The sequence below is a fragment of the Vanacampus margaritifer genome, chromosome 7 (assembly GCF_051991255.1).
Source record: "Vanacampus margaritifer isolate UIUO_Vmar chromosome 7, RoL_Vmar_1.0, whole genome shotgun sequence".
Lineage (NCBI taxonomy): Eukaryota > Metazoa > Chordata > Actinopteri > Syngnathiformes > Syngnathidae > Vanacampus > Vanacampus margaritifer.
The window spans coordinates 25,891,656-25,917,126 of NC_135438.1; the positions used below are offsets into that span (position 1 = coordinate 25,891,656).

General features: G+C 41.0%; 1 protein-coding gene across 6 annotated transcripts in view; it reads left to right on the forward strand.

Annotated features, from left to right (window-relative positions):
• dctd (dCMP deaminase) overlaps window positions 1-22,851 on the forward strand; it is a 48,371-nt gene extending 25,520 nt beyond the window's left edge. For 2 of the 6 annotated variants that reach the window (XM_077569936.1, XM_077569937.1), the window contains exons 6-10: window positions 21-156; window positions 2,403-2,519; window positions 10,279-10,382; window positions 13,422-13,537; window positions 22,368-22,851. In XM_077569936.1, coding sequence (XP_077426062.1) covers window positions 21-156; window positions 2,403-2,519; window positions 10,279-10,382; window positions 13,422-13,537; window positions 22,368-22,452 — 558 coding nt within the window. In that variant the 3' untranslated portion in view covers window positions 22,453-22,851. The other 4 variants (XM_077569941.1, XM_077569938.1, XM_077569939.1 and 1 more) reach the window with 4 other exon arrangements.
• The last annotated feature ends 2,620 nt before the right edge of the window (window positions 22,852-25,471 follow it).

Here is a 25,471-nt window from a genome sequence, read left to right on the forward strand (position 1 = left end):
AGTTATTTTCCTCATTACAGGTGGGGGCCTGTCTAGTGAACGGGGAGAATAAGATTGTTGGCATTGGCTACAACGGAATGCCTAATGGCTGTCATGATGACCAGTTACCTTGGGCTCGGTCAGCGGATGATCGTCTGGACACTAAATATCCCTACGGTGAGAATGTGTTTCTTGAAGAAAAATTGACTTCACGGCATGAACCATTACATGATTTTGGTCCAAATGATCACTCATAAGTAATATCACACTTCACGCTATAGATATTGTTGAGGACAATAATATGCAGGGTTTTTTTTCTTTCTTTCCAAGACACCATAAGACACACTTCCTGGTAGAAATAGAACGCCTGACTCATGAGGTGTCAATCATTTGCGTCCCCCTCTCCCTTTGCTTGACACAGCACATTACAAATTGAACCAGTAACTGAATTATAATATATGTTGCTTATGTGTTAGTGGTGCAACGGATCATCATTGATCCGTGATTGGTTTGGTTTAGGCCCCACGGTTGAAAATGGTTCGGATCAGGCCCCACGGTTCGGATCGCGCATGATCCGCGTATTGGCTGGTGGGAGAAAAAAAACTGCAATGTGCGCATTCACACTAAAGCAACATGACCAGTCCACGCCACATTCACTATAGCACCAGAGGAAATTGAAAACTCTTGTGGATCACATAAGTCACATGTATGGGAGCATTTTGACAACTTGGAGTAAAATTAGCCCTCAAATTAATGATAAAGGATTTTTTTTCTCCCCCTCGTCTTGACACCGTCATTATGCTACATTCACACCAAAAAACGGGAAGGCGATATGGAAAGCTTCCTCTGCTAGCGTTTCACCGCATAGAGTTTTTTAGAACTAATACCATTTATTCGTGCATTCGCGCACCCTGGAGAGGAGGAGGTGTGTCTCTTAGTGAACAACTACTGTAGAGCATTGGTCCCTAACCACCTACCGGTCCGCAGGCCACTTTGGACTGGGCCGTGACGGGCCGCACAGTTGAAAGAATAAAAAACGTACTATACTTCCGGTTAATTGATTAGCCGAGGCTTAAAAATATTTTATTTTGAAAAATGACCGGATTCTCTCTGTTTACGACGGATTCTTGACGCATGTCAAGATACTATTTATCTTAGTCAGGTAGCGCTGATGCTAATCGACAAGTTAGCAAAATGAGTAAAACACAGACATATTTGGAAAGTTTTGCAACGGAGAAAAAAGCCCAGTGATGAGACAACACAGGAGCCAAACAGAAAAATAAAGGTGCATGGACTTACAGCTACAGGTGATTCCCACACATGATGGGTTCTACGGCGAGCGGCTCTTAATTTAGCGGCAACATCTCAACACCTGCGCGCTGCCCCACGGACTTTCGCGCCCGTCCGCGCGAAGTGCATTGTTTACAATGCAAACGCGCCACCCGAAACGCCTTCCCTTCCTTTGGTGTAAATGCAGCACTAGACATGTCAGGGAAGCTGAAAACATACTCCAAAAAATACATTGAAGGCAATACAAATAGCCTTAGTAGACTTTTACTTTGAAGTTGGCCCACAGCGTGGCGTGACGGTGAGCTTGACTTACCTTTGATGTTTCTGATGTCCTTATCGTAGTTTTTATTGACATTACATAGTTGCGACCAACATCCACACAAGTAGGTAGGTAGTGGTAGGCCTATTAGTAAATAAGTTTGACAGTTGGTATCTTCTTTTTAAATATTATGGACCAAGGCTACTTTGTAATTCACTCTCTATGTTTAAATAAAGGGAATGTGCCTTAAATTGCCCTTTGAGGCCTTTTCAATTATTAAAATTACAGATAAATAGAGATTTGTCTTCATTTATTTTATAAAATACTTTTGCCTATAAAAAAACAAAAAACATTCAACTAACTTGATTTTAGGAACACAGCTTAAAGCCATTACCACCTTGTTATTTTATGGAACATGTATAAAATAAGACTATCTGCTGCCCCATATTGCACTTAAAGTTGTATTCCTAAATCCTAAACAACCATATTAGGTCGGGGGAGAGGGCTGTCTGATGGGGCGGGGTGTCCACAAGTGAGTGACGGCGAACTAATGTTACATGCGGTATATATGGTCGCAACACTTTATTTTTTTATATATTTTTATTAAATTTTCTTGAAATCTACTTGGGTGGTGGCCAGTTTACTAGGGTGGCCCGCCCAAGTATTAACATGGTGTGGTAAACACTGCTGTATAAAATCCTGATCGAAAGTACCCGTAATCTTTATTAATTTTAGACACATTTTGCATCAATGCAGGATTGGCCAGAAACTCAAAATGTTAAGTGCTTCTTGACAGTCAACTGGGAGTACACATTCAGTACATCCACAGGTGGAGTGTAAGTGTATGTATTAATTACCAGGTTGTGTCCCACAGTGTGCCATGCAGAGCTAAATGCCATCATGAACAAGAACAGTGCTGATGTGAAGGGCTGCACCATGTATGTAGCACTGTTCCCCTGCAATGAGTGTGCTAAACTCATCATCCAAGCAGGTTAGGATCGGCGACACACATTGCACTACAGAACACACTTCTCATGTTATTACTATTGGATAGCAGATGTTGATCCTATTCATTTCTGTTTGTGATTGATTTAATTATTAAATTGAAATGCTGAGGGAAGATTTTTTTCATAATTTTTTTTATATATATGTTTTTATCATCCTTGCAAAACTGACAGAGTAAATGGTTTTATTTTGTCCCTCATCGACCGCCAGAGGTGGTGCCCAACAGCACGGAAAGTGCCTTCGCGCTCATGCAGACGAGAATGCATACCAAAGAGAAATGTCATTGGTGACCCCGGGTGACCCAGGTCATGTGTATAAAAGGCCATGGCACCTGGAAGATACTCTCTCAACTCTTCTTGCACGTTTGACTTGCTCTTGGATTGCATACCGCTGTTTTTTCTTTGTCCGTCGCTGGAGGCCTGTGATCGTGTTGATCGGGGGCTGTGGGTTTGTTTCCTCCGCCCTCCTTTGGCTGCGACGGTGCTTTGCTTATTTGTGGACGCATCTTGTTGTCCTGTGCTACAAGGTGAGGTGTTGGTTTCCTTAACTTTGCTCGTGCGAGGTCATCTGCCGGCAGCTGCTGTGGGGCACGTCTCTACCCTTCTTCGTTTTTCTCCTTGTGTCGTATTGGCAGCTGTTGCCATCCTCCCCATGTTGTGCTTCTGCTAGTCTGCTAGTTGCTGTTCTCCACTGGTGGCTTATCTGATTGTGCAACTGTTAGCGCGATTGTATACCGCGCATACTCCTGGATTACGGCGTCTTGAGGCTGATGCCTCGGCATGATTACCTATGCACAGATCGCCACCCGCTGCCGTGTTTTGCTGGCGACTGCTTTGATGGGCCCCTGCTGGCGATAGCATCGTTTTTCTGTGCCCTTTCCTGGCTTTGAAGGATTTTTTTGCCCTTGATGGTGAAGGGATTGTGTGCCGTCTCCACTCCTAGCCTTTGGCCTGCCCGTTCATGCACTCGGTCGCGTGCTGGATAGTAGCCTCTCCCTGTTATTTATTGCCCTTTTCGCCTGTAGTTGTAGGCTGTGCTAGGTTTACAGCTGTCTTTTCTAGCGTCTTCTGCCGCCTGTTGGTTGCGTCGCTTGTCCTCTTCTGCTATGGAGGCCTCACTGCGCTATGTGGTTTGCAGCTCCTACTTCGAGCCCAAGGAGGGCCGCGTTGACCGCTGCCTTTGTCGATGCCCGCCTGCCTGAGGGTTTGGCTGTTGTCGGCAGTCTTAATCTGTTGGTGTTGGGCTGGTGAGTTCTCTGCTGGGGTGACATGGGGACTTTCTCCCTACTCCCGGCAGATGGCTGCGCCCTGGCAGCCATGGAGGGTAGTGCAACTGCAACTTAAACCGTATGCCTAATGTGGAGCCCGCTGTGGTGTTCCTTATTGTCTCCCCTGTGAGGTGCCCTCGCCCTCAATGTCGCTTAACTGATGACCTTCTCATAAGGTCGTATAACACTAGCTGCTTGTCTCAGGAACTCCTTGGCTAATCTTCTGCTTGCACTGCTGCATTGCAGAATGCCGATGTGGAGGCAGCCTCATCCTATTGTGACGCTTTGCCTATTGTGCGTTATAAGCCTTTGCCTTCTTTTCTAGGCAGCATGGCCGGAGTTTATCTTTCCTGGTCCACTCGCGCCATCAGGTCTAGCTTGGCACAGCAAAAAAGGAACATCTGTTAAATCTTATTCAGGCAAACCGTCATAATCCACATGTACTATTCAAAACTATTGATTCAGTACTCAACCCTCCTCAGCCTACCTGCACAAACTCTTCCCCTGAAATGTGCAATTTAGGGCTGTGCAATTAATCGAAATTCAATTATGATTTTGATTATTACCCTCCACGATTACAAAATTAGCATAATCGTACAAAAAACATTATTAACTCTTTGACTGCCAACCATTTTCAGAAAAGAGAACATGTGGGTTTAGAGCATTTTGATTGATCTTTCAAGGTCCACAGAAAATTTTGTTTGGACTATGGAAACACAAATACTACCAAATGAAAGATTGAACTCTCATCTTTCATCAGAAAAAAAGTTTGTTTCTAGCTTATTCAGTTTTTCAGTAATCAACAATAGAAAATAGGTTAGTTTCACCCAAATTCTCTGTTTTGGACCAAAATACGTAAAAATCAAGCTTTTTGTGAAACGATATTATTTCATGCACTCTAGTAAATTTGACACTTTTTTCTATGAATGATGCCATAAACACCTGAACAGTGCTTTACTTCTATAAAACACTACCACCAACAATGGAAAAAGTGTTTTTTGATAGCAAAAGAACAGTTTATTTACATTCAGCAGTGTAACTATTTGGCAAACTATTTACAAATGTGTGCAACTGTGCATGTGTGGTGTGTGTATGTGTTACTATTTACAATTACATTGTGTAACATTCCCCTGCGTGCAAGGGGACACTGCAGGATTTGCACCACAGATTGGTTTCACTGCGATTGCCCCTACGCGTGCAGACCCTACACTTTCTTGCCGGCCTTTTTTTCTGAGGAGTAGCAAGTATGTACTGCAGTGTGTGTTTGGCCATGTTGCCATCACGTCTACTCTCAGGATCATGATACGGTGAACTGGTGTTACGTCTGGCTTACTCATGCCCTTCAGTTCCCATACCTGCAACAACTTCCTCCTCCTCCTCCTTGTCTTGTGGTAACAGCCACCCTCTCATCACCTGCCGGATAAACTTCAAAAAGTGTTGGCACTAACCAGGATTTTTTGTTTTGTGCAGGATATATGCATTGAACATGCATATTTGAAATGGATAGGCAAAACATTTTTTGTGCCATTTCAAAGTTTTCCACGTGAATGGGTGGTAAGAGATGTTCTCATCCATCTTATCCACTCCATTCATGGTGGCATTGTAGTCCAGAACACACACTGGTTTCTGTGCCTTCTGCTACACATCCACCGTCCGCATTTCATCTTTGTGAAAAGTAGTCTCCATCCTCAATAAACGTTTGTCCTGCCATGCCACAACCAAAACCTTTGTGTTGTGTCTCACCAGTTCCCCCCCCACGGCCAGTGTTTGTTAGGCAAGTGATCTCGCTGGGTTCACCCCTGTTTTTCCTCAGTGTTCCACATACATTGATACGTGCTGCCAGGAGACGTTTACACAAGCTGATAGAATTGTAAAAATTGTCCATAAAGAGTGTGTACCAATTTCCTGGCAGACGATCTAGTAAATTGACACCTGTATCAGGCAGAGAACAGCTGGTACCTACATAGGGTTGCATATTGAAGCAATATCCCGTTTGGGAGTCACACAGGATGTATGACTTAATCCCATATTTTATCGTTTTTTGGGGGTTGTATACTTTGAATGAAAGACGTCCCTGAAAACTCATCATTCCCTCATCAATACAGACATTCCTCCCGGGTTGGAACAGTTCTATTTTCATTCATTATCAATTTCTGGATAATGTGGTTGAAACCAGGACGGATCTTGAATAGTTTGTCGTCTGAACTGTGTGACTCGTTGAAATGAAGGAAACTCCAGATGAGCTGGAAGTGGTTTTGAGGCATCGCGTGACTGAAAAATGGTGTTGTTTCTATTTCATCTTGAGTCCAATACATTTCTATACTGGGCTTGTTTATATTCCCAGTAAGAAATTGGAGTGCAAAAAATGTTTTTAGTTCGGACACTGGCTTCCAAGCACGACTCCTACTGTTTGGCAGACTGTCAGTCTGCTTCTGGATGGACTGATGTGCGTAGAGGTTTGTCTGGTCAGCAATGTGCTGGAGAAGTTCATCCGTGATGAAAAACTGCAGGAAGTCAGCTGGCAGGGTCGAATTCAGCTCTGCTGCGGCACCCCTTGGTCCTGGTTTTGCAGTAAAGGGGAATATGGTTGGCTGCCAGCCCGCTTCATGCCAGCAAGAATTTTTTTAGTAAATTATAGAAGACATTTACTATCAAATATTTTATTAGTGCTGTGTTGGAGAATCTTTTTTTTTTTTAACCTTTATTCTGCTCACTGTGAGAAGCTGTGTGAGAAGCGTCACTTTGAGCCCTATGAGCTACAGCTGAAAGAAATATATACAATTACAATAATATCGAAAATACCGTTTTCTTTTGTTGCAGTGTTTTGAAAACACTTCTTTTTTTCTTTTTTTTTCCATCTTCCTGTCTTTGTCGTAGAAACCTCAGTGGGTCGTCGCTTTGAGAACGATCCACGATCTATGAATTGTACATTCTCGTGCTAGCACCTCGCCGGAAAAGTTAGATTACTAGCAATCTCATATCAAGTTTGTGCTTACCTTCACAGTCTTTTGAGGATGAAAGACTGTCCGAATCAGTGTCTTCTCCGTGATCAGACTGTACCCACTCCTCTGATGAATATGCATTGGACTCAGGGTACTCTTCATCGTCCGATTGAACATCCGCCTGTGCAGAAGTGCTCAGTTGTACACCACGTTTTCCGGCGTTAGCATCGCTAGCCGGTGAGGCTTTACGACCGCGTCAACGCTTCAACCTCGGCGTCAACCTCGGCGTCACCATCATCATCATCGTCATCATCAATGTGTTCTTTAGCACTGGTCAATGCTTTTCCTCTTTGAAAATAATGCTCAAGCGTGAGCCGCTTGCAACCGGTCGCCATTTTCGCTTCCTGAGCCATTCTCCCCTCAACACTCTAGCTTCCTCAGCCATTCTCCCCTCAACACTTCTACTACTGACTCTACTACCCGATCTTGTCCAAAAAGAGTCATCACTGCCATGTACTGGCCATAAATAGTTATTATACTAACTCGATCTGCTTAATACTTTGAGCACAGCTGGCCAAGGCTTTCCTCCACCCGTTTCCATTAAAAAAAACATAGTTAACATTTTTGGCGGCACTCATTTGAATTTTACTAAACGTTATTAAACGTTTTTGGCGGTCAAAGAGTTAATAATTGGGCTGAGTCCTTGTAATTTCTGCCTCGGATACCCGCTGAGATAGTCGTAGTCAAGCAAACGGCAGTATGCATGACAGTACATGGGGCTAACGCTGAGAGAAATCCACCTTCAAAATAAACTTACCTTACCAAGTAGTATATGTACATCAATGCATTGTAGCGCTTTTATTTTGAAGTTGTTTCCGGAAACTTGTCATCACGCTATAATGGCTGACGACATGCTTGTGAACAACGGCAATATATATGCCCCAAACTGTTGCGACAGACGTCAGTAACACTAAATCCTGAAGTCACGTTCAAGCTCCAGTTAAGACCTAATTACGCTGACATTGTATTGTACGGCGCTTGTTGCCAGCGTTTAGCGGCGACAGCTAGCTACCAGCGAGCTACCAGCCGCAAGCTAGCCGCACTAGCTAGCAACGGTGAAGTGCCCGTACTAGGCAATTCACACCCCTATTGGAGACTATGTATGTCTCGTTCTGTTAGATCTGACTGCAGCGTTTGATACAGTGGACAGCAGTATTCTGTTGGCTCATTTACAGCACCAGGTGGGCATAAGTGGTAGTGCTCTTGAGTTGTTTAGATCCTATTTGGCTGACAGAACGTTCTGTGTTAGCCTTGGGTGCTAAGAGTCCCGCACTGCCCCACTATCATATGGTGTTCCACAAGGTTCTATTTTGGGTCCCCTACTGTTCTCATTATACTTACTGCCCTTGGGCTCCATCCTAAGAAAACATGGGTTTTCTTTTCATTGCTATGCGGATGATCTAGGGCTGAACAATTAATTACATTTGCAATTAAATCGCGGTTCGAAAAAACATGATTACGTAATCGTGATTTAAATGCCCATTGAAACGTAGCGGAAGGAGAGAAAGAGGGAGGAGGAGCAGGAACGTCACAGCTGTAACTAAAGCCTGGCGCCATAAGTGCACGTAATTTTGGTGAGGTTTTTTTGTCTCATGAGACCTTGAGATGAGTGTCTAACATGTTTAATCTGTTTGATCTTGGTTTTAAAACAACACTTCACCGTTTGAGTTATGACTTTTCGGCATGCCGCGCGTTTTGTAAACTGAGTGTACACGCAAGTGTGCGGCAGCGGTTGATAAATTTGAGTTGTCCTATATTTTGAGGCTAAATAGGTCTGTATGTGGCCATATGTAGTCGTCCTATTTCATGAATGAAAATTAGGACGCACTAAATGATTATTGCTCGTCATTACTCACCGTCATTTAGGAGCCGCCACTGCTGCAGCCTCTTTTAAAGTACATCTATTGTAGCGTTGGTGAACTAATCAGGCCAAGCCGCGAACAAACAACTCTTTAATGACAATTTGTAAGTAACTGTCGGCCGTAACCACGCCAGAACACAACAGCTCAGAACGCGCTTAGCTTACCAAAAGTCTGTGTTGCGTTCACGGACCATCCAGACCATGGGAAACTATGCAACCCGCGACCCACCCACAACGATTGCTACAGAATGCTAGTAGTTTTAAAAAAAAGTTACGTCATATAAGCAGGTAAATTTTACTTTCCCTACACTTTAGCATGTGTGAGTTTACTGACTGGAGATCGCTAAGTTAGATTTAAAAAAAATATATGTATATTTAACTTATTTATTGATAAATACTGTGTTTAAAAAGTGCAGTGTTTCATGTAATATGAAAAGTTGGATATGTTGAAGTGGTAAGTTGTAACTGTAAGTGTAATTGTAGTAGAAAAAATTGCTATAATGGCTTCATTTGCCTTTATCTTAAAAGGAACCCCGACTGTCATGACAAGTTTGCTCTATATTATTTATTTGGTTGTTACTAACATAACTATGAGATTAATTTAAAAAAAATAATAATTTCCAGTTTAATACATTTTGCAGAAACTTTATTTGGACGTTAGTGGTGTGAATCTTGGGGCACCTCACAATTCGATTACAATTCAGAGGCTACAATTCGACTATAAAACGATTGTTGAAGCACAAGCCCCCACCCCGCCAAAAACTCGTTCTGATCCTCCAACAGGGAAGATCACAAAGCTGTGTGTTCTTCTTTCATCTCTGTTTGGTGGTCCTCTTCCCCTGCAACAGGTGTTTGTTCCTCGTCCTCTCGCTCAACTTGCTGTAGGTAAACACATGAGAAAAACAGGTAAACAAAAAGGCTCAAATGTTTATCACAACTTCATTGTTAACTGGGCATTTGATACAAATTATTGAATTTAAAATATTGGATTACATATTGAATTATGTGCAAAATAAATAAATGCTATATTATGCACAGAGTAAAACTTTACAGGGAATATTAAATAATAATATATAATAAAAATTGCAGAATTACCTGTAGTTGTGCTCCTCTCTCTCCTCCGACGACAGGAAGGGCATTTTTTTTTTAAACGAGGATCAAGAGCAGCAGCTGTCTGAAGTTTGCTTCTCCTGGTCGCTGCTGTATCTCTTGCTGAGGTCCTTATGTATGGCTCTCTTTATCTCCCTGACCAGTAGAGACACCCCAGGACTGTCTTTTGTCTCGTTGAGAAGTTTAGCTTGCAGAGGAGCAATCGGAAATGGTGGGGCTTCTCTCTGCTGACATGACAGTTGTTGCATCTCTCAGGGGCTTAAGTGCTGCTATGACATCCTCAGCATTTGTGACATCAGCCTCACTGGGTGTGCATAGGTCTTTTTCTGATCTTCTCACCTGAGGGGAGAGCACCTGTGCTTTCAGCTCCCACCCATCGGTTATGAAATGGGCAGTTACTGAAACAAATGATTTGGTGGCTACAGATGTCCACGCATCACATGCAACGGCGACTCGGCCGACATTCAACAGCGATGACATGATTTCTACTTTTGTCTGCTTGTAGAGAGCCGGGACTGCCGTGTCAGTGAAATAGCCTCGGAATGGGATGACGTACCTCGGTTCTATTGCTTCCAACATTCTTCAAAATCCCCGATTTTCTACAATGGAGTAAGGTTGCAAACCCATCGCAATGAAATCTGTGATGCCTTTCGTAATTTGTTTTGCCTTTTGCGATGTGGGTGGCAGAGTGTCCTTGATGGTTTTCTGGATGCTACTAGTAATAACGGCCAGCTTTCTCACCCCTTGTTGGGTGAAAGTTTCTACAACATTTATTAAACTGAAAATTATTTTTGGAAAATGAATCTCATTGTTATGTTAGTAACAATCAAATGAATAATATAGAGCAAACTTGTCATGGCAGATCCTGTAATCTATAATAGATCTGATATTGTTTATTATAATGAACTTTTTGTTGGGGAAAAAAATTATTGAAAAGAGCCGTGGAAAAAAAAAATTTGGGGAGAAAAAAACACAATTAGATTATTTTCCATAATCGTTCAGCCCTAGTCAGTTCAATGTCCTGCTTAGTAAAAAACACGCTTTCTCATTGAGGCCACTTTTGTCATGCCTGTAGGAAATCAAAGCCTGGGTGCCTTTAAATTTCTTGAACTTCAATGAGAAGAAAACATAAGTTATGGTCTTTGGTCCCAGAGGCCCTTCTCATCCTACTGATTTGGGTCTTTTGGCACACAATTTTAAACAAACAGTCTCAAACTTGGGTGTTAAGGTGGACAGTGATTTTAAACTGGACCGGCGAAGTGCTTTTGTCAAATTCAGCTTTTTTCATTTTAGGCAGCTGGCTAAAGTAAAGACTCTCCTATCTCAGCAGCATTTAGAAACGGTAATCCATGCCTTTTTTTTTATCTCGGCTGGATTATTGTAACGCACTGTATTTTGGAATCAGCCAGTCCTCCCTCAAGCGTCTCCAGCTGGTCCAAAATGCTGCTGCTCGTCTCCTAGCTGGTGCCCAAAAGAGGGAGCACATAACCCCTATCCTAGCCTCTCGTCACTGGTTGCCCGTGCATTTTAGAGTCCATTTTAAGATTCTTTTGTTTTAAAATCTCTAAATGGTCTTGCCTTACCTCGCTGAGCTCTTGCACCCCATGCACCTGCCTCAGATCAGCAGACCAGACACAACTGGAGGGTACCGAGCAGAGGCTTAGAGGGGATTGAGCCTTTGCAGTTGCCAGTCCCTCCCTTTGGAATGATCTTCCACAAAATATTAGGCAATCTCCCTCTCTATCTACTTTTAAAACCCGTCTTATTCTTTCTTATTCTTCGGCTTTTGACGCACCTTGAGACTTAGCATTGTTTTGGTTCTTTGTGGTTGGTGTCTTTTGTGTTATAAATCTGATGTTTATTTTTTTATGTACATTTTATTTACTTGTATACTTACTAACAATGCTTGTTTTGTTTCTTGTCTTATCTTTTACTGCATGTACAGCACTTTGTATACAGCAATGCTTGGTTTAAAGCGCATTATAAATAAAGTTGAGTTGAGGTTTTTCTTTAAAATTATCTAACTTTTGGGTGGGGAATTATATTTACACGTAGCATCGGTATTTGGTATCAGTATCGGTGACTAGTCAAAAGTTGAGTATGTATCGGTCGGAAAGAAGGTGGTATCGAACATCCCTAATCCTGACCATGCACCATGACGTGCATGTATTCTGTAAATTCAACAGATTCACTTTCTTTTACAGGTAACATACTTTAAGTTAAAAATTCCAATAACAATATGACTACTATGTCAAAGCATTCATTCATTAGTACGGTTCTGCAATAGGTCGTCGTCGTCGTCTTCTTCTTTTACTTTCGGCTTTTCCCTTCAGGGCTTGCCAGTGTGAATCAGTTGCCTCCATTCTAACACTGTCTGTCCTCTGCATTCTCTGCTCTCACACAAACTATCTTCATGTCCTCTTTAACTACATCCATAAACCTCCTCTTTGGTCTTCCTCTAGACCTCCTGCCTGGCATTTGGAAACTCAGCATCATTCTGCCAATATACTCACTATCTCTCCTCTGGACATGTCCAAACCATCTCAGTCTGGCCTCTCTGACTTTATCTCCTAAGCCTCTAACATCTGTTGTCCCTCTGTACTCATTCCTGATTCTATCCATCCTGGGCACTCCCAAAGAGAACCTTAGCATCTTCATCTCTGCCACATCCAGCTCGGCCTCCTGATTTTTCTCCAGACCAAACAACATTGTTGGTGTCACCACAGTTTTATGAACTTTACCTTTTATTTTAGCTGAAATTTTTATCACACATCACACCTGACGCTTTTCTCTACCCGTTGCAGCCTGCCTGCACACGCTTCCTCACTTATTTTCCGCACTCTCCATTGTTCTGTACTGTTGAACCTAAATACTTTAATTCTTCCACCTTCTTGGTCTCTTTTCCCTGTAATCTCACTCTTCCGCTTGGGTCCCTCCTATTCACACACAGATACTCCGTCTTGCTATGACTAACTTTCATTCCCCTCCTTTCCAGTGCAAACCTCCACGCCTCTAGCTTATCCGTCACCTGTTCCCTGCTCTCACTGCAGATCACAATGTCATCAGCAAACATCATAGTCCATGGAGATTCCTGTCTAACCTCATCTGTCATCTTATCTATTACCATAGCAAACAAGGGGCTCTGAGCTGATCCCTGATGTAGTCCCACCTCCACTTTGAACTCCTCCGTCACACCTACAGCACACCTCACCACTGTCTTACAGTCCTCATACATGTCCTGCACCACTTGATCTACTCCAGACTTCCTCATACAAAACCACAGTTCCTCTCTGGGCATCCTGTCGCAAGCTTTTTTCAGATCTACAAAGACACAACGCAGCTCCTTCTGACTTTCTCTGTACTTCTCTATCAACATCCTCAAAGCAAATACTGCATTGTGGTACTCTTTTTATTTATTTGTATTTTTTATTTTTTTTTGGCGTGAAACCATACTGCTGCTCACAAATGTTCACCACTGCCCTCAGTCTAGCTTCAACTACTCTTTCCCATAGCAACATTTCATGGGTAGCAATGGAATTTCAGGCTCAGCCACACTGTTTTTTGCCAGGATTCAAAATATTGTGTATATTAAGAAAGTATGCAAATAATTATTTGTCTAATTAATTTTTTGTTTATTGTTGCTTTAAGAAACTTACCCTCTGTCCAGGAATTAAGACGGTGGTCTATCTTTCTGATAAATACCATGACACACCAGAGATGACTGCCTCAAGAAGACTACTGAACATGGCAGGAGTACAGTTCCAGTGAGTAACCCTTTCATGTTGCCAATCCAAATGAGGGTTTTGCTTGTCCTAACTTTCTTGCTCTCAATCATTTCTCAAGGTCTTGAGGTCTCTCTTTTTATTGCCAACAGCACAAAAGTTAAAAACGTAATAGAAGTGTATGAAAATAAGTTACCGTATTTTCACGACCACAAGGCGCATTATAAGGTGCAGTCAGTTACTGGTGCTATTTCTGTGTTTAACACACACATAATGTGCACCGCACTATTGGTCACAATCACGGATAAACATACGCCAACTGAGTCCGGTTGAAGTAACAATGTAAACAGTGAGTTCAGTTGTACTTGAAGTATATAACAATGTACTCGCGTTGCTTTTGATCGATCCTAAACCACAAATCCTCAAAGTCTTCATGATCTTCTGTATCCAAAACAAACAACTGGGCAAGTTCTCCATCAAACACGCCAGGCTCTGTCTCATTGTCAGTCAGTCTCGTTGTTGTGTCCTCAGAAATTATGCCGGCTTTTGCGTTTGCTCAAGCATTCACGATCCATTGACAAATTGTGCCATAACTTGCACGGTGCTACCTCCAAGTCTTGGTAAAGCTGTGTTCGCCAGCCTCCCGGAATGATAGCAAGCTCTGCGTTCATTTGCCGAACTTTATTTTTCACAGCGACTGAGAGATGTGCGCGCATTTGAGTCACAGAGATAATGAAGGAAAGGTGATGCGTGGGAAAAAACTATCTGGTGTCTTTAGTATGTAGTGTGATCTGTTTAGCTACACTGTGTAGACTTGCACTACTTCAAAGTGACTTTTGCGATGTCTGTTGCTGTAAGTGCATATTGTTCAATAAAGCATTTAAAAAAGAAAAGGAAACGATACACTACTGTAGTTTAGCCCCGACACCCCTTTGCATTTGATATGTTCCATCTCCCTCATTCCCTGCACGAGCAGACCGTTCACTTTTGGAGGAAGCTGTTAATCGAACAATTAACTTGTAAGTGGCTCATTAAGCTCTGAAACAAGAAAAAAAGAGGACACATGCTCATTTAACATGCATGCTTTAGCACCATGGCATAAGTTTGAACAGTCACAACAGGCAGAGCGAACACCAATAACGGAGGAAGATCTTGGGGGTGGGTGGGGTGTAGTCATAGGGAGAGGTAGAGGGGCTGGAGAACTCGCCACCAAGTTGACTCTTCCATGCACTCATGTCAGGTCCGCCTCTTGTATATAAGCAATGTGTCGCAGGAAGTCCTCCCTCCCACACAGTCAGATTTTGGGCCTTGGTCCACACACAAGCGCACCGTCGATTTTTATTATTTTTTTTTTATAAAAAAATTAAGACTTTAAGGTGCGCCTTATAGTCATGAAAATACGATATTAGAACAAGTGCGTCTTTAGCCAACATGTTTTTAGCCAACTTTAGCTAGCAGTGCATCTCAGAAACTTGCCTCGAATTTCTCGCCTCTAAATCACTTCACAAATTATTTTTCTATTAATTAAATTTTATGTATTCATCCACTAAGGCATGTCACACTGACGACGGTGAAACACTCATGCAAGCAGCCGAGCTCCCACCAGAGCAGAATGACAGCAAGTCCTGATTGAGTCTAAGGCTATTGTTCACACTGCAGGTTTTAATGCTCAATTCCAATTTTTTGATTTTTGGGTGAAATCCGTTTTTTTTTTTTTTTTAAACAAGCGTTCACATTACCTATTATTTGCTACCTCAGTCTGTCTGCTGTGTGGACGTAATGCGTCCCCAAAATGACCCGCATGCGCAGAAGAATATACGTCACTCACAACGCTGTGTTTGCGGAAGTAAATACATATGGTCTACTGTGTCAGGGCCACAGACTTTTATAAGTCCGTTATCGGGGCTCATATTTTTAGCTCATATTTACAGAGGACTGATGCAGGAGGAGATAGAAATAATATTTTGTGAAAATAAGGCGAGCCTGTTCGAGCGCCACATCTCACAGAGACCTCTCCTTTTTTCCGCCCTCCCTAACGATGACATCATGTCATTGCCGCGCGTAATAAATGAGCCGTCTTCGTGGCTAACTTAATAATATCACCACCAGAAATGTCATCTTTATACTTCATGTTTCAAGTGGAATTTAATTAGTCAAATATAAACCCACAACCGTTACTCAAAACAACTTTGTCGATTCATGTACGTTTCCCAAGCTGTGCGAACCTCGTGGCTGCATCAAGCATAAATCAAGCTTAATACGTTCAGACTGCAGTCGCATTGCAAAAATTCGGATACTAAACGATCCAGGACCACATATGAAAGTGACCCAGGTCGGATATGAAAAAATCTGAATTGAGCCATTCAGACTGACATAAAAAAGTCAGAGACAGGTCGTATTTGGGCAAAAAAAATCCGATCTGGGTCACATTTACCTGCAGTGTGAACGTAGCCTAAAAGTTGTGAAATTACTTGTATGCAATAATGTAGGCTAATATATTATAAATAATATATTTTGACTACTCCTTGATGTCGTTAATTTCACGAAGTGTCAAAAATGAACTGGGTCGCAGAATACTACCACAAAATTTCATTCTCAAGTGAGATGAAATTAAAATCAAATATGAGCTATGGAATATGAAACTTGTTGACAAAAAGATCATCGCGATGTTCCTCCCAAAGCGAGTCTCCCACTCCATGCAGGCAGCGCATATTTGGAGTGACTTGCAAATACTGTACAGTATGTAGTGTTGTGTTTCTTTGTTAAAAAAAGAAAAATAATTATTTTAACATTTTCATTTTCTTTTTGTGACGAAATGCATTTGAGACATAACATCCATAAGTACTCCTCCCTGCGACCCATCCTCATCCTCATCGACTGGCCATCCCACCACAGGTGACACAGGTTCATTTGAGAAAGGCGGAAAAAATGATGGCGCAGTCAAAAAACTTCAGTGAGGTTTTTTATTTACACCAACAAAGCATGAAAAATGTGACAAAATATTTACAGTGCAAGTCCAGTGCAAAAACAATCCTAACAATATTTAGAATTTCCATTGGTCTTTTCCGCAACTTAGTAGCCAGTAACTCACCTTCCCACTTGGCTGAGCACACCCTACAAATGATTTTGGATCCCTTTAAATACCCCCAGCCCCTCCTTCCGGGCAAACCATTTAGGCAATCATGGGGTATAATACCAAACAGTAACCAAAAATAACTAAAGCATGTAGATAGCTAGCATCTGCAACATATATTAACCATAACAAAAATCCTCCATTCACAATCCGTAACTTAATTTCTCAAAAAAACAAACTCGTTAAATAACCAAACTACTTTTGCTGTATAGTGCATAGCCATGTGACACTTGCGGCAAAAAGCGCTATTAAAGTGGGAATCCGGAAGTGCTTCGGTTTGGTCCAGTGTTTATTGTCCAACGACCCCGCAAAATGCAGGTGAGCGTTTGCGGTGCGTGTCATGCGCCGCGCGTCGGTGTTGAGTGTGCACCATCGACACCAACAATGGGGAAAAGGAATGAGTCCAGGCGGCAGGTGAGCAGTTTGTGAAAGTGTCGAATTACGGGGGGAATTTGTGTGGGCTGTGTGAAAACAGTTTATACGGAGCTCGTCTCCACGGAAACGAAGAGCAAGCAGTGTGCCCCAGTCGGGGAGTGGCAGACAGTCACAAGCGCTCCGTCACAGCCAGCGAGAAGTGAGGTGGACACTCACCCCGCGTTCGCTGTTTAATTCAAACATACGCTTGTTTGCAGCGTTTTTTTCTTGCCAAAAATGGCTATTATCGGCGAAAATTTTCAGTGGCCGAATATTCGGTGCCTTACTACTCATATTATTACAGTTATTTTGTTGTTTTTGTTTTGCCAAGCGATGTGCTTGCGGCGATGAAGTGACGAGTTCTGGTGATGTGCTGTGTTGTCGTCATCCTCAAAAACGAAATTTTGTTCAGTCATTGATCATCAAATAAATCAAGCAATTTACAACATTCGAGATTGGTGAATCATTTGTAAAATAAATATACGTAAAAAATAAAAAAGTACACACGTGGGGACGATTATTGGTATTGATTTTTGAAAAAAAAGTTACATTTATCAAATTTTGATTGAGGTAGCAGCCCAAGACTAGTGATATACAGGGCCAGTGCTAGTTCTGACAGGGCCACCACCCAAATGATAAATGATCACTTCTATATGACTCATAGATGTGAGGTTTCAATTTAAATTCCACCAGTTATGTGCTGTAACTGTCATCTTACGTTTGTATGTTTCTCTTGACGTCCAGTCAGCTGTTGCTAACTCAGCATTGCTCAGAGCCTATTCCCTCCCTCCCTCCCCCAACACACACACATGTTGGGTTTACATGTCTAGTGGGGACATCTCATTGACATAATGCATTTCCTAGACCCTTACGCCAACCCCAACAATCAAAAATGATCGCCTACCCCCATTCCTTAGGCTAACCTCAACATAACCCATGTTTTAGAGATATTTGTGTGTGTAGATCTAGAAAAAGCTTATGACAGGGTGCCCAGAAAGGAACTGTGGTTTTATATGAGGAAGTCTAGAGTGGCAAAGAAGTATGTTCGAGTGGTGCAGGACATGTGTGAGGACTGTAAGACAGTGGTGAGGTGTGATGGAAGAGGAACTACATCAGGGACTACGTCAGGGATCTGCTCTGAGCCCCTTCTTGTTCGCTATGGTAATGAACAGGATGTCAGATGAGGTTAGACAGGAATCTCCATGGACTATGATGTTTGCTGATGACATTGTAATCTGTAGTGAGAGCAGGGTGGAGGAGAAGCTAGAGGTGTGGAGGTTTGCCCTGTAAAGGAGGGGGATGAAGATTAGTCGTGACAAGACAGAGTATCAGTGTGTGAATGGGAGGGACCCAAGTGGAAGAGTGAGGTTACAGGGAGAAGAGAACAAGAAGGTAGAGGAGGATAAGTATTAAGGGTCAACAGTCCAGAGCAGAGGTTGGCATCGAGGGCCGGAGTCCTGCAGGTTTTGCATGTTGCCCCTCTCCAACACAGCTGATATATAATCAGCTCATCAGCAAGCTCTGCATAAGCCTGATAACGATCCTGTTGATTGGAATCAGCTTGTATTGGAAGTGAGAAACCTCCAAAACCTGCAGGCCCTCGAGGACCGAGATTGCCCACCTCTGGTCCAGAGCAATGGAGAGTTTGGAAAATAAGTGAGGAAGCGTGTGCAGGCAGGCTGGAACGGGTGGAGAAAAGTGTCAGGTGTGATGTGTGACAGAAGAGTTTCAGGTAAAATGAAAGTAAAGGTTTATAAAACTGTGGTGAGACCAGCAATGTTGTTTGGTCTGGAGACAGTGCCACTAAGGAAAAGACAAGAGGCAGATATGGAGGTGGCAGATATGCAGATGCTGAGGTTCTCTTTGAGAGTGACCAGGATGGATAGAATCAGGAAGGAGTATATCAGAGGGACAGCACATGTTAGAGGCTTTGAAAATAAAGTCAGAGAGGCCAGACTGAGATGGTTTGGACATGTCCAGAGGCGAGATAGTGAGTACTGAACTAATAATTCATAATAATAATAATACATTTCATTTGAAGCACCTTTCAGGACACTCAAAATCATTGTACAAAGTGTTAAAAAAGCACAAAACTAAATGAAATTCATAAAACAAGGTAAAAATAGATAAATGAAGTGAGAAATGTAATGTAAAAGGTATAGTTATAAATGGGTGGAATAAAACAGCTTAAACAAGTAGGTTTTAAGTTTAGTTTTGAAGGGAGTCTGTGGCACGAAGGTCAGGAGGGAAGGAGGGAGTTACAGAGCTTGGGAGCAGAATAGCTGAATGCTCTGTATTCCATAGTGGTGAGGCGAACACGGGGAACATGTAGTTGGAGGATGGATGAGGAGTGTAGTAATTTGGTAGTAGTAATGTGAAGCAGGTCAGATACGTATATAATGTGGAGCAAGGTAATGTAGAGCTTTATAGGTGAGGAGAAGAAGTTTGTAGTGAATTATTTGTTTAATGGGGAGCCAGTGGAGTTGTTGAAGGATGGGGGTGATAGTGATGTGGTGGGAGGTTGGGTTGCGTGTAATGATATGTGCTGCGGAATTTTGGAGGAGTTCAAGTTTGTGAAGAGATTTATTGGTGAGGCCGTACAGGAGTGAATTACAGTAGTCAATGCGGGATGTAATTTTTTGGTTGATGATTTTATTGAACATATAAACATAAAGAAAACACATTACAAGTTTAAAATATAAGTTGAAGTAAAAAAGAAAAACAAGAATAGAAAGAAAGAAAAGAGTTTATATGTTCAAAAGGGGTAGGGAGAAGTTAAAAACGTATCTAGTCCTAGATGACATCTTTTTAGGTGAGTTCCAAAATCATTCTGCAAATTAACACCTTTTACAGAAACACACCTTTGCTTAATATTTGTTCTTGTTTTATTTTTTTTTTGTAGACACTTGTACCCCTTATGTTATAAGGACTCTCTCTAATTTCAAACAGCTTCTGCTTACTTGTGTACTCTATACATTATTTGTGCTATTTTAAATTCAACTAAGTCGTACAATTTCATTGTATTTGATTTAATAAACAAAGAATGAGTTGGTTCTGTATATTTTGATCGATTTATAATTCTTATGGCTCACATAAGAAAACAGGATCGGTATTTGTTTTATATGCGTTTCCCCATATTTCCACACAATAGGTCAGATATGGTAATAATAATGAACAATATATTGTGTATAATGATTTCTTATTTCAGGACATCCTTAGTTTTAGAGAGTATCCCTATATTTTTTTGTCATTTTCCTTTTGACATTATCTATGTGTGACTTCCAACTCAATTTTTCATCAATAACTACTCCAAGAAATTTATTTTCATACACTCTTTCTAATTCAATTGAATTTACCATAATTTTGACCTGTTTGCCTAGTACCAATTAAGCAGTGAACAAAAATTGCAGTGGTGTGAGGGGTAAGAGATGGGCGGAGGCGAGAGATGTTCCGTAGATGGAAATAAGATGAGCGAGTAATGTTATTGATATGTGAGTGAAAGGAGAGTGTATCGTCAAGGAGGACACCCAGACTATTAACCTGAGGGGAGGGGGGAATGGGTGTATTGTTAATGAAGATAGAAAAACTGTTCAGCTTGGTGAGGGTGGATGGGGTGCCAACAAGTAGAATCTCAGTTTTGTAGCTGTTTAATTCGAGAAAGTTTGAAGAAAACCAGGCGTTGAGCTCTTGAAGACAGATGGCAAGGGCGACAGGTGAAAGGACTGAAAAGGATTGGAAGAGAAGTAGAGCTTTGCGTAGCAGTGAAAGTGGATGTTATATTTGCGGAAGATGTAACCAAGTGGGAGAATGTAAAGGACCTTTTTTTGTGTGTGTGTATTGGTGTAATAGAAGCATTTTTGAGAGAGCGGGGAACAATACCGGTAAGTAGGGAAGAATGAATAATATTGGTGATGAAAGGGGAAACTGAGAACAGGCAGAATTTAACGAGTGTTGTGGGAAGTGGATCAAGATGGCAGGCTGTGGGTTTTGAGTTGACAATAAGCTCGGATATGGACCAAAAGGGTGGAAAAGTTGGAAAACAGGATTGTGGGGGTAAGAAGTCGGGCGGTAATATCAGCTGAAACTGGACATGGAGTCAGATGTTGATGAATATTACTGATTTTGGAAATGAAAAATGACATGATTGAATTACAGGGTGTCGGTGGAGTGCATGTTTACAAAGGGTTTGTGATATTAGAGAGGAGAGAAATGAGAGTTTTGGAACTGTTTTGGTGTGTTTGAATCAGTCCAGAGTACTAGGCAGATTTGGCAATATTGTCCTTGTAAACACTTAAGTGTTTTTTGTACATTTCATCATGGTCTTGACAGTCAGCATGGCTCCGCGTGAAGATAGACAGGTGGCAATCAGAGGCAGGCCAGTGCCAGATAACAAGTAAAATCCAGGCGAGTCGAATCCAGTGATTGCAATGCAGAATTATGTGCAGAGAGTAAGTCAATATTCATTTAAAGAAACCCTATTAATTTCAATACAGGGCGTCCTCGAGTTACGTTCATACGCGACCTACGTCGTTTCGACTGTACGGCGCCCGTGCCTAGTCTGTAGCACCTTCTTTTTTGTTAATTTCCCACAGTAATCACGCCATTTTAAAGTTATTTAAAGTTGTTGTTAACTCCGTGTTTAAGTTTGAATTAGCCCCGCTCTGCCGTCCATTAGCAATGAATGTGGAAATAAATGCGGAAACACGAAATATTGGTTCCGGCTCTTCCGGGTCATGCATATATGGAACTCTGCCGTAACTTGAGGACTCCATGTAATATGCAAAAAATGTGTTCTTAAACTATGTAAGTTTTTCAATATAATCATAGATCTTGTAATAGCTAATTATATTACAAAAGTCACGCCGCCATCACGACCGTAGTTAGCCTAGTGGTAAATACAGCTCATGTTGTTGATCCAATGGGTAGACCACCGCTTACCTTCCACATCTGGGGTCTGCAGGTGGTCGTCGCTGAGTTCCGTGATTCGGGCTCCCGCAACTCGTCTCCCTCTGCTTTGCTCTTGCTAGCTTCTCCCGCTAGTTGCTTGTGTTAGCCGCTCTTACTCACCGCTCATGCTAGTTCTTGCTCACCAGGTTGCTTGCTTGCTTGCTCGCTCCAAATGATAACTGGTAGTATTTGGTGGTATGTCTGGGGAGCCGTAGTGTGTGAGCTTGAAAATCATTGCATTCTTTTTGTCAACCACTAGATGAATTCTACCCATTGTACTTTTAAGAAAACAGTGCTGCAATTTGTCTGTGACATTGGTTTGTTTTTGTGTGCATGTGTGTGTGTATCCTTCAGTTTTCTCTTTCTTCTTGTTTTTAGGCAATTCAAGCCCAAAAGAACTGTGATTACCATTGATTTTAATTCCATAAACCACACAACAATGCTGGACAACTCAACAAAGTGACCAAGCGAATTTCTGGTCTTGGGCAGCCAAGAAGACGGAACCCGTAACAGTGTGGCTTTTTTTTGTGCTTTTTTTGTGCTTTTTTTTTATTTTTAAGACCTGCATCTTCAATGTTTTGTTTAGACTATATATGACTTACTTGCTTTTGCATACTAGTGAACCAGGAGAAATATAGACACCTTTTTCATTGAAAATTAAGTTGACAGGCACCTACAGGTCTGCAGTTTTTCAGTTCAATATTTTAAATTGTACATCTTTTTTCTTTTAAATGTGTTTATCTTTGTTTTAGTCCAAAGACGTTCCCAGACGAAAGCAAAAGACAAATTGTGGTTCAGGTCCTTGAAATGTCACTTTTTATCATGGAAGCTGACAATAAACTGTCATGTTTTATAACCATGAGCTGTGTCCAATTAATCGTATTTTGAACTCTTGCGGTCCTTCAGTATTGCGAAGACTGTTTGTCCATGGTGCAAAAACATGTCAATTTTTTATTTTCTTTTTTTCTTATTTAATTTATTTTTTTATTTTTTTACAAGACTCAGAAGGATTTATTTTGCCTGAAAATTTCATTCCACTAAAATTATTTCCCATACCCTGTTGCTTTAGTACTGTTAAGTTTTAGGACAGGTTTCTAGAATGAGCTCTTGTATTTTCACTTATCCCTTAGAAGCTGTCGTTTACTTTACAACTATGCTCTTATGTATATAGTAACAATTACTGTATTTACAGTATTTGCATTATTAATATTACTACTACTACTACTAGTACTTAAAGATCATATTAAAAAAAAAAAAAAAAAAAAGATGCTCAACACCAAAAATAGTCTGATTAACTAAGGTTTGTTTAAGCTGCACTGTCATTATTTTACTGTTTTTTTGGGGGCTTTTTTGAGGGAATGCGGGCTGAGTGGTGATTAAATATCACTTGATTAATTGTATTCATGTAATATATGTTTCAGGGTGTCAAGTGCTATATTTAAAAATATTACTGGGTTATGGATTACTCATTCTTGTAAAAAACTTTTCTACACCCTGCTGTGGCAATTGCACAACAGCTGGTATTGATTGAATGTCTTTAATTTGTGTGCATTAGTGCCTTTCTAAAGGTGTTGGCTGTTTTCTGCAGCCATTCAATAAAACAAAAACAAAAAATATTTGTCTATTGTCATTAAATTAATAGTCTTGGATGAACAATGTGCTTTGTTCAAGATTATAGGGCCACAAATAGTTGCTGTTAATGTAATGTCAGTGTTGTTTACACTCTGAAGTGAACATTGTGTTATACAAAATGCCTTGCATCTTGTTCAGGTTTCTTGCATTGTTGTAAAAATTTCTCATAGGAACAATTAAAATTATTTTCACAAGATTGTCACTGAAAAGAAAATCTACTTTAGTTGTGCTTTGTGTTTTTTTCTGGTACCAAATATATCTGTTGGTGCATAAGGCATTGCATTATGGAGAATTGTCATCAGTCACAAGTGGATATTCAAGTATGGAAAAGTACAAAAGTTAATTTGATAAATATAAATATGCAGGTCTGAAAAACCGGGTGAAAGTAAAAATATTTACATTGACTCTTACTATGTTTTTTTTTCTCAACAACTATCTTAGTAGAGGGTTAGCAACTTTACTTAAAAGCCATGATGTAAAGATCCCCTTTATTTCTATGACTTTAGGGTTAAAGAAATACGTTTATCACAATATCACACTTTGACTTAATATACACACGTTTAGGGAAAAAAGTCGCCAACTCTACTTGACAAATTTGGTGTCAAAGTGTACATACAGTATTTGGTGGTCAATGAGTCTAACATAATGGTTTTCAATTTAAAAAACAACACAGTTTTCCCCTTTCCATGACAATGGAGTCAAATATGCAAATGTTTATTTAAAAAAAAAAACTTGACTGTTTATAGCCCATCAATCGTCTTACACATCCCTACTGTATGTCCAGCGACGGCTTTCATTTCATATTCTCTTCAACGTGTCCTGGGTTGTCCCTGTAGATCATGGCCTGCAAAACCTCTACAGAAGGTATTTTAACTACAGATGCACGATAACTCTTTTTTTTTTTCCCCCACCAATACCGAATAACTTCCTGTTTCACCAAACTGACACCAATGACTTATTGTTTTTGTATGCTGCAAATATACCAGTTGCTGCAGCTAAAAAGAAAGAAAGAAAAGAAACATTGCAGTCCCGCTTCCGAGTAATGAAGCATGGTCGTAGGATAACATAAAGCTGCCAGCGACAATGCACAGCATGTTTTGCTACATTCTCAACTCTGTCAAATGTTGAGCCGATGAGCAATCTGAGAATCTTACTGCCAATTAATAAAGTTGGTTGGGTTTAAGAGGTTTACTTACCTTAAAATAGACCCAGCCAAACCCTTCATGTTATATCAACCCCACTACTTCCCACTGCATGGTAACCACATAACATTTTGTGCTCCAAAAACCAAAGGAATACCTGGCAGCCTACATAGTAACAGCAGCAAAATTAATGGCGATAGAAATGAAAATGTTTGATTAAATGCCTGTCCTGAAATTATTAATTTATCAATTAATTTATTAATTAATTTTACCAGCAACAGTCCAAAAGCATGTCACACAGGGCATAGGCAAACTAGGTGGTCGCCTAGTGGAGGGGGCGGCAAATTTCAGGGCAAAGAAAATAAAAAATATTTAAAATATTTTTCCACCTCAGGTTTTGTCAAATAATATATGTAAATGACCCTGCTATTATCCTTGTTTTTGCATTTTTGTATTGCAGAATTGCGTTGTTTTATTGTGCTATTATAATATCGTTGATACTTTTATTTTGAAGGATACAGGAAAAGGTCTCATAAACCAGTAGGAACTGGCGTTAGTAACCAACGTACTTAGTAATGCCGTCTTCCAAGTGCAGAGAAGACGTGTGCGCGCCACAGGAAATCAAAGAAAACTGAAGTTTACAACTAATTCAGTGAACGATTCTTTAGCACCTGGCTGAGAAGGGAACGAGGTTCGTATTGGAGCAAT